Here is a 10,003-nt window from a genome sequence, read left to right on the forward strand (position 1 = left end):
TTTCATGACAATTAGAGCGAGATAATTAACAAGACTTACTTGAAAATTTATCTTTCTCGTGTTTATTTTTAATTATATAAACGAGCAATAAAATTTATTTATGTTTTCATCCTTTTATATTTGTTTTAAATTATTAATAACTAAATAATTAAGATTTAAGAATTATAGTTTTGTAAATACGCGATGGTTATTTATGGTTTATGGATGTGTTGTGTAATACATACTAGACTTCTCTTTGTCTTAAACCCACTGGGCTTAAAATCATTGTTACGCAGGCCCAGTGGATCTTAACAGACCCAATAGTGTTTTTGATTTTGTCCACTATATAAACCCCCAATTTTTCATATCACGATTAGGGTTTTGTGCTGTTGCTGCTGCTCATCCTCCGCTACCTCCGAGCTCTGCACCGAAGAACGAAGCCATGGGGTAACCAATAATCCTCCATTTCTCTCTTAATGTGCTTCATCGCATGTTTATGCTCCTTTTCTGTTTTATTTGCTTGTTCATAAAATTAAACATGGTCGAAGCTCGTGAATTTGTATATGCTTCTGCTGGATCCGTTTGAAACCAAATCTTTCCTTGACTTTCTTTCTGTGTGAAAAGTTTATATTTTTCTTCAGTGGGATTTTGTATATTTACCGGTCTAGGTTTTAAATTGATTTCTCCTCCCCCCCTTTTGTTGAATGTGGTTTCCTTCCTCTTCGGCCCTTGTTTGGTCGATGATCTTAAGCTTCCTTTGGACAGCGTTCATTTTATTCACTTGTTATTTAAGTTGTTTTAACGCTCTCACTAAAATACAGTGATCAAGGCTTTAGGTGTCTGTTATTTATTATTGTTCTTAGTTTTAGGATCAATGAAATTAAGTTACTATTTTTTTTTTGGTTTTGGGGTGGAAGGGGGTTGAAACCCTAATTTAATACTCACAATTTTTTTATAAAGTGCAATGAACATTTAACAAGTTTTTTTTAGTTATCCGTCCTTCTAGACATGACAGTCTTTGCTGCTGAGAGAACTAGGAATTGGTTGATTAACATAAGAATGTGTGAAATTAAATTTTGTTGCTGATTTATAGGAAGACACGTGGAATGGGAGCTGCTCGCAAGCTCAAGTCCCACCGCAGGAGGCAAAGGTGGGCTGACAAAGCATACAAGAAATCCCATCTTGGGAATGAGTGGAAGAAACCTTTTGCCGGTTCTTCCCACGCAAAGGGAATTGTCCTTGAAAAGATGTAAGATTAGGTTAACTTGGTCTTATCTTTTACTGGAATGCTTATTTGGTTAGGGTAGATCATGTGATGTTGAGAAATTTTTGTTTTTCTATTTGCAGAGGTATTGAGGCTAAGCAGCCCAACTCTGCTATCCGTAAGTGTGCTAGGGTTCAACTTATCAAGAATGGGAAGAAGATTGCTGCTTTTGTCCCAAATGATGGTTGCTTGAACTACATTGAAGAGAACGTGAGTATTGCTTGAACTGCATTAGTCCATAACTCGTGGAATCATCTTGTTTGCCTTTAATAGTTTGTTATTTATACCCACTGTGTAACATGGGATGTGGCTCATGGTTGTGTAGGACGAAGTGTTGATAGCTGGATTTGGACGTAAAGGTCATGCTGTGGGTGATATTCCTGGTGTCAGATTTAAGGTTGTGAAGGTCTCTGGTGTCTCACTTCTTGCTCTTTTCAAGGAGAAGAAGGAGAAGCCAAGGTCCTAAATTTGTGGAATGCCTTTTCTGTTTGTTTCCAGTAGTTTCTGTCGAGTATTATGAATTTTGTGTTGAGGTGAATGGGTTTTGTGGACAATTTTGTATCTTTTCTAGTTATTTTACTGAACTACATTATTTAACATTTTTAGTAACATATTCTAGCTTGCCTTCTCCGTTCTCTGGTTGCCGTGCTGTTGCTTTTGCTGATAGCATCAATTCCTGTCAATTTTCACGGATAATCTAGCCATTGAACATTCTAATAGCTAGGCTTAATAACTTTTTTCTTAGCAATTGTTATTTTAATGGTATAAGTCAAGGGCGGTAGGAGCTAGCTAATGCCATCTTTATATCTGATCCAATCTTCAATGTGTTCCTTCTCTATCTATCGATTTCTGCAGGAGTGATATGTAATGTAAGGCTGTAATTTTATCTTAGAAAAACCCTTTAGTATCAATTGTGGTTTGGTGGGGGAGGGTTATAAACTGTGAGTGCCGACGAATGGAATGAAATAGTATTTATGTATTGTTAATATAGACTATAGTACTTTACATCATATAGAAACAATTGAAAATTTAGTAACAATAATAATAAAGTAAATGCAATTTTTAGTGTTGTTATGACTCGTATCACCCCAGTCATGGGGGGTTGAAGTGGGCTCTTTCGGGGTGGTGTCACTGTCCGCCGCAGATGAACAGTGCTGTGAAATAAAGATCAAGTTAATTACAATATTTTTCCGAGATAAACTCTTCCAAGTTACACTATTTTTTTGTTAAAATTTGGCAGTTTATGCTAATATACACGTATATCTTTAATAAATTCAAATGTTACAATTTTATTTGTTATTTTATTTAATCTTTAGAATTCTGTTCGATTTTTAAAGGCAATTTTTAATTATTCTTTCACAATTTTATATTTATAAGGAATCACATTAAAATAGAATGTAGTTATTTCAATTGTAATTTTTCAAAGTAATTATACTTGGTATCAGTGTTTTAAAACTCGGACCGACCCGGCCGGTTGGACCGGAAACCGGTGATCCAGCCGGTTCGAATATGAAGTTGGATCGGTTATGCGGTCGACCCGTTTCAAACCGGATTGAACCGGTCAATTTTTTGGTTCAACTGGTAAACCGGTGGGTCAAACCGGTTCAACCATTTTTTTTATTTATTTATTTTTAAATTTTTTTAAGGGACCATAAATCACAAAAATAATAATGAAAATTGAATCTCTTAATGAAAAAGCAAGGAGTCTTATTAAATATAACAATGATTACTTATTCTAATATATTTGTTTACAATATATACAACTTAAATAACTTTTATAGTATATTATTAATTTTAAATTATATATTTAATAATGCAATATCTATGTAAATATTACATATATTATTTTGTGATATTAATTGCAAGCATATTATATATGTACATATTATTTATATTTTTAATTTGTATTAATATACCGTTTAACATGTAATTTTTTTATGTATTTTTTTACAAAATAAAAATAAAAATAATTTTAAATAAGATAGAAAAATTGAAATTTAAAATAAGATATGAATTTATTAAAATTTATAAGTATAAAATACATTTAATATAAATATTTTTTAATAAAAATCGAGTTATGCGGTTCAACTAGTGACCCACCGGTTCAACCTTTGACTCACTGACCCAGTACCTTAACCGGTTCGATGACCGGTCTGGTTTTTAAAACTATGCTTGGTATATAACGTATTTCGCTGATAAATTAAAGTCTACAATTATTTTTTATTTTGAAAGATATACATGAAAAGGTGAAAAATAGTTTTTTTAACCAAAAAGACTTAATTTAATTCATTTAATCCATACAATGAATTTCAATAATTTAAATAGTTAAAAGTTTTTATTAAATGGATAAAGTTCACGATATCTTAAAAGATGTACAAATTAATAGATAATTTGTTACATAAATTTAAATTAACAATTTTTTATATATAAATATACATTAATTTAAATTTACATAATAATATAAAATTATTTTGTACATTTTCAAAATTTTGTAGATTTATTCCACAATATATATATTTTTAATTTGATATATTGAGTGAAATAATTTTATTTTTATAAGTTATTGAGTTAAGTAATGATGTATAAAATTTTCTAATTTAGTAAGAAATATATTTTTTATAAATAATAAAAAATAATATATGAAACTTAAATAGGTCAATAATTTTATAATTTTAAAATAATATATTAATATAATAATAATGTTATTAAAAGTAATTTATTGTCAATATATATATATATATATATATATAATATTTTATTTAATAATAGAAACATGTAAAATTTTAATTCTCATTTAAAGTATATGTTATCATTTTCATCATTGTTTCTCTTATTTAAAAATAAATTGTAAAAATTATATAAGTTTAAATAAATTTTTAGTCTCTTAAATTTAAAGAAAATTTAATTTTAGTTTTTTAAATTTAAAATTAGTCTTTTTAGCTTCTGTAATTTTAAAAATTCTTACTTTAGTATTTATATTCAAATTTTTTTTAGAGAATCTGTCATATATTGTCATATAAAATCTATTTATTAGTATCTTTGTTAATTAAAATATCATATTAAACTTAACTAATAACGTATAATTATCTCAATTTTTCATTTTTGGATATATTATTAGTGATCTGAGGAGCTAAAATAACAATTTAAATTTGAGAGATCAAAAATAAATTTATCCTAAATTTAATGACTAAAAATATATTTAATTTAATTATATATTAGTAATTAGTTAATCAAAGGGTTTGAGTCATCTATAGAGTAATTTAAAAAATAATTATGAGTAAAATTAGAAGAAAATACTTATTGACTTAGAGATCAAGAATTCAAATCTTAATTTTAACATTTCACCATTTCTAATTCTATTTGCACATGTTGCTCATCATATCATGCCACTACCAGTTCCATTAATTGTCAGACATGATTTCCGAAATGAAAGATTTATATGAAGAATCAAATCGAACTTTATTAAAAATTTGAAACCTACCTAAAAGCAAATACAACGATATGATACCTATCTCGGTGAATACTATATGTTTAATATTTTTTATCCATCTTATGCATGAAATATAGCTATATGGTATGTATGTTAGAGAATTATTTTATAATTTAAAATTTAAATTAAGTTGTTTCCTTATTCAATTTTATTTGATTTGAAAAAGCTTATTTTTTCAGTTTTCTATACGTCAGTATTGCTAACTCTCAGCAACTCTTCGGATAAATGGATTTCCAATTTGTTATTGTTTTTGAATGTTTATTTGCTATATATATATAATATCCCTTAAAAATCATTTTTATTATTAAATATTTTTGAAGTAATATTTTTTAATTTAATTTTTTTTTGTTATATACGAACAATCTAATAAGTTCACATATCTTAAAAGAAGAACACACTATAAAATTTAAATTACCAATGTAATAGGAGTATTTTTCCTTTAAAGATAATGCTCCTTAGTGCTTTAATCCAAATTTCTCTAAATTTTCTTATTTTAATTTATCATTTATTGATCTTGATGTAATTCACTGTTAAATAATACATCATGTATTTTCTATTTTCATGATTCTATCAATATATTTTATCAAACTTTTATAATGTTAAAACTTGTATTCTTTTAGATTATTTGTATGTGCTTTAAATGATATATATTTGGTCATAGTAAGCTTTCGTCTCTAATAATTTAGCTAATATTATCGAGAGAATGTTGGATTATTGTGGAATAACATTTTGAATATTAAATAATTTTTATTATTTGTGAAAATAAATATTATGTTATTTGAATATAATAATGAATAGTTGTTATTTAAGTTTTTTTTAAAATGTGAATCAGCCTATAATAAATTAGACTCTCTTTTAATAGTCAAACAAGAGATTCCTAATCTTATTATGAATATAAAACTATTATTTCATTACACATTTTAACATAAACAACTTGTAATCACTAAACATAGAATAATTTCCCTCATTTTTTTGTCTTCACGTATTTAAATCAAAATTGTAAACACAAAATCATGTATATATGAATATTGTGGATAACTGGATATTAAAATTATGATACAAATGTATGTTTATAACCTGGTGCAATGGTTTGCTTGTTTTAAATACCACCGTTTTGTCTCAGGTTCCAGACATGCCCTCATCCAAACCAAAATCATCAACAACACAGTAAACTATGATACAAACTTGAGAATAAATCTCCTACAAGTTCATACGCATAAGTTGTGTCAATTTCTTCACTAATTGAAAAAATAGATTTTCCACAATCATTTTCGCCTTGAAACTTGAACTTTCTTTCTATTAATTCTGAAGTATGTCACCATACAAATTAAATGTAATTGATCCTATTCCCAAATATTTCTAAATATCAACCGGTCAGCTACTGAATTCTATGTATTAGAATGCTAGTCAGCTTAGTTCTCATCAAAATATACTAGGAATATTGACATTCACATGACATTCACATAAAAACACCAACCTTAATTTAAGATCCTATCTAAGGTCCGCAAGGTCAACACCAAGGCATCAAAGGGCTGCATCTACAGAACTCCTTTCATTTTTTCTTTTTCTGCCCCGCTTTCCTGTTCCTTTTGGAAGTTTACGAGGCAAGATCTTGAGACGGTAACTAACAAGTGAAGGTCCAAATACGCTATATTTTCCAGCACTACTAAAAGCAGTTTCTGCATCAGGACGTCTTTGAAAAACCACCCTGGCACGGTTACTCTTCTCCAACAGTTCAGTCTTTGATTCAATCAGGGGTCCAAAGCGGCCAAAAATCTTGTTGAGATCTGTTGTTGAAGGAACAGAATTCAAATTTGTAAATTTTAGAGTCAGAGCTGTGGGGCAGAAGTCCTCCTTAGAACTCTCATCCAAATGTTCCATAAGTTTAGAAGATTCTGATCCAAAATTTACATTAATATCTCGCTGTTTAAAACCCAAATCTGTGCTAAACGAGTGAGGATTAGCCTGAGTTAGAGTCTCAGGAAAAATGATTGATCTGTCATTATGATATTTTGCCAATGATTGCTCTTCAGGAATGCTTTGAATTATTCTATCAGTCCAATAAGAATCATTGCAAGGCTCCATGACAGTTGTTATAGAATCCAATGCTGCTATAGAGGTTACTCCAGTTTCAGCATCTTGGATCTGTTCCAAACACATTACCTGATCCAGGGAAACAGAAGAATCGAGGCTAATGGAATTTCTAAATTCTGCAAAGAAATGTACCATGTCACTAGTGCAACTTTCTTCAATTGGATCCTTGGCAGCCAAGCAAAGTTGAGTTCTCATTTCATCTATAGAAGCATTCTGTAATAGGGTGAACCTTCTTTTTTGAGAATTATGGAAATAATCTTCCGAAGTATGGTATGGTGCCTTCCGTTTCCTACCACGACGCCGTGGAGCTGACTTGGATATCTGCTCTGATGTGTGTTCACCATTTGACACACACAAGCTCTTCTCATACATCAAATTTGACAAAAGTTTATGTCTCCTACCGCGGCGCTTGCTACCTCCAGAGATGTGGTTGTGCTCCTGTTTTGAATAGTCAACATGGGTTTGATAATCACATTGTTCTTGTCCTCTCATGAGTAGAGTTTCCATATCATTATCATATAATCCACCAAGCAATGTGAACTCAGGCAGTTGAGAATAACCCTTGTAATGATAGAAGGCTAACAATTGAGCACGTGAGGTTACAAAATCCAGTCTATCAGATTCATCAAGTGGCGACTCGGCTAATGATTTAACAAAATTGACAAGTTTCAAGGGTTTAAAAGACATAGAATTCATAAATCTGTCCCCTCCAACATTTCTTCTGCTCAATTGTTTATTTACTCCAGCATTACTAATTACTTGTGTTTCAAGCTTGGAAAACACATCTCGTGGTATGCAAGGGCATGAAAGGCTAAACTGAACACGTCTTGAGACCTCATCTAAAGCACAATCAACAGCAAAATGAAAATCTTCCAAATTGCTTTGCTTCTCCATTTGTGAAAAATGCATCTGAAATGGTTTAATCATTGACACATCATTCCAAGCAAATGAGTGATCCCCAAAATATGCTATCAGGTAACAGTGTTCCTTGAGATGCCTTTTTGCTTTCTCTGATGCAGCCGAAGCGTCACAGATCTGACCTGGCCACCAAGGATGGCCTGTCACCTTTCCCCATACCAAATCAGATACACTGAAATTCAATTCTGAATTCGTTGGTTTCCGGCACACGCTAACCTCCCGAATGTTTCTATAAGAATTAAGATCTACAACAAGATTAAAACCATGATCTTCACTTTGAATATTCTCAAACATCCGTCCCTCATCAATGTCAACAACCATGGCATGATTCTGCATCACATCTATCTGTGCGTCAACCTGAAAGGCTGGCTGTGAAGGCTCTAACCCAACGCAATTCCTTGAAAAATCTTCCAGATGCAAAGATTCTTTGGCATTGACACATCTCTCACCATCAACCTCCACAACAGCACTTAAATTCACCAAAGCATCATTCTTAACCTCATGCCCACACTCAGTCTCATCATCACCTCCTTGAGCCACATTATTCGCCACAACCTCAATGCTCAGCAAACCATTCTCAGTAACATCCCTTACATTCTCACACTCAAGCTCACTCCCAAAACCCTCATTAAACCCAAAAGCCAAACCCCCATCAGATTCTGCACCTTTACCAGCAAACAAAACTCCATGTGAACATTTAATCCTACTTTTCTCATCCTCATTCTTCACCAGCCCGCCTGAAAACCCCCCTGCTTTCTCATCACACACCCCATTAACACCTTCTACACCCACCAACTCATGTTTTTCACCAAAACCCTCTTTTCCACCGTCATTAATCATCACACCACACCCATGGTTCATGATAGCATGCATCTCCACTCCTCTATCATCACCAACATGACATGCCTTCTGATCATGGATCACAACCTCACCACCAATAATAGGGTCAGCACTTAGGGTTTCAGAATGAGAGACACCAACAGTAACAACTTTGGAGACTGTTGATTTAACTCCTACAATCTCTTTTTCTCGATCGAACAAAACGGCATCAGAGTTTAAATCAATTTGGCCAGTATTTACGGCCATTATAACGAAAAACCTATAACAAAAATTAACAGCATGTATAGGTACTCACACCTCTCTATGTGCATTGCAAATTGAGAACAAATGAAACAAGAAAAAAAAGAGTTCAAAGTTCAAACCTTTTGTTGTTGTTTGTTGTGTTAAGGCATAGACTATAGCGGAATGAGAGAGTGTAGTCGGTGAAAAGCAAAGAGTCATAAGAAATGGAATGGTTTGAGAGATATGGAGAGAGAGAAAATGTTTGATTGGAGCTTTCACAAACCTCTCTTGTTCGTACCAAGAAAAACGCACTTCTTGACTTGACTTCCTGTTGCTATCAATTCCTACATAGGCCTGAGCATGGGTCGGGTTCGGACGGATTTGGGTTGAAAGTATTAAATCCAATCCAAACCGATCCAAAAAAAGAAAAATCTATTTTCGACCGTGAACAGTATTTCGGGTTCGTCGGGTTCGGATTTTCAGGTCTCGGGTTAATTAGATCGGGTTAGTCGGATTTGGAAAAAAAAAAAAAAAAAAAAAAAAAAAACGGCCTTGCCTTCGTAAGGCGCTTCAGTTGGAGGACACACCTACTTCAACCACAAATCTCCATCGCCAAGCACAATCTAGAGATCCTCAAGCTGGTGAAGAAGGAGGACTTGGCAGCGAAAACCAGCTCTAACAAGCTTTTTGGGGCCATCAAGAAGTGCCTGGACGTGCTTCAGCAAGCTGGTTTCAAAGGGGGATCATCAAGAAGTGAAGGAGATGCCTCCGGAGCCAAACTGGTACCAAGGGAAGTGGAGAAGGGCGAGGCACAATGGAACCATTGCAGTTTCAGGACCTTTGTATACATGAAGAGAGGGTTTCGCCTGCTGCGTTTAGGATATTTAAGTTTTCTCTCATTGTGCTACCTTTAAAAGGGTCGGTCGGGTATGGATATCCACGGTTCAAATTTTTTAATCCGAACCCGACCGACAAAACCCATTATAAACCGACTTTAATAACCCGAAAAATCGAAAAAACTGCGAAAAACCGTCCGAATTAAAAAACTGACCTGCGGACTCTTCGGATTCGGTCGGACCGAAATTTTCTGCTCAGCCCTATTCCTACATATATCTATATATCTTTTTTTTTTTTTCTTTTTTCGTAATTTAACCTTTCTTTCATTTTGATTTTTCTTACGAAAATAATTCTTTTTT

The 10,003-nt window shown here is 32.4% G+C and overlaps 2 protein-coding genes across 2 annotated transcripts; one reads left to right on the forward strand and one right to left on the reverse strand.

Annotated features, from left to right (window-relative positions):
* The first annotated feature begins 280 nt into the window (after positions 1–280).
* On the forward strand, positions 281–1,873 carry LOC109817313 (Ribosomal protein S12/S23 family protein). The gene is made up of 4 exons (XM_020382536.3): positions 281–426; positions 1,073–1,228; positions 1,327–1,453; positions 1,569–1,873. The coding sequence occupies exons 1-4, from the start codon at positions 422–424 to the stop codon at positions 1,707–1,709; spliced, it is 429 nt and encodes a 142-aa protein (XP_020238125.1). The 5' UTR covers positions 281–421; the 3' UTR covers positions 1,710–1,873.
* A 3,857-nt stretch (positions 1,874–5,730) lies between these two features.
* LOC109817314 (Tudor/PWWP/MBT superfamily protein) lies at positions 5,731–9,697 on the reverse strand. Its single transcript, XM_020382537.3, has 2 exons — positions 8,948–9,697; positions 5,731–8,844 (listed from the first exon to the last, which is right to left on the reverse strand). Exon 2 carries the CDS (start codon positions 8,829–8,831, stop codon positions 6,258–6,260), a length of 2,574 nt encoding a protein of 857 aa, XP_020238126.1. The 5' UTR covers positions 8,832–8,844; positions 8,948–9,697; the 3' UTR covers positions 5,731–6,257.
* Between the last annotated feature and the right edge of the window lie 306 nt (positions 9,698–10,003).

The sequence above is a fragment of the Cajanus cajan genome, chromosome 7 (genome assembly GCF_000230855.2).
Source record: "Cajanus cajan strain Asha chromosome 7, NIPB_CcT2T_4, whole genome shotgun sequence".
Lineage (NCBI taxonomy): Eukaryota > Viridiplantae > Streptophyta > Magnoliopsida > Fabales > Fabaceae > Cajanus > Cajanus cajan.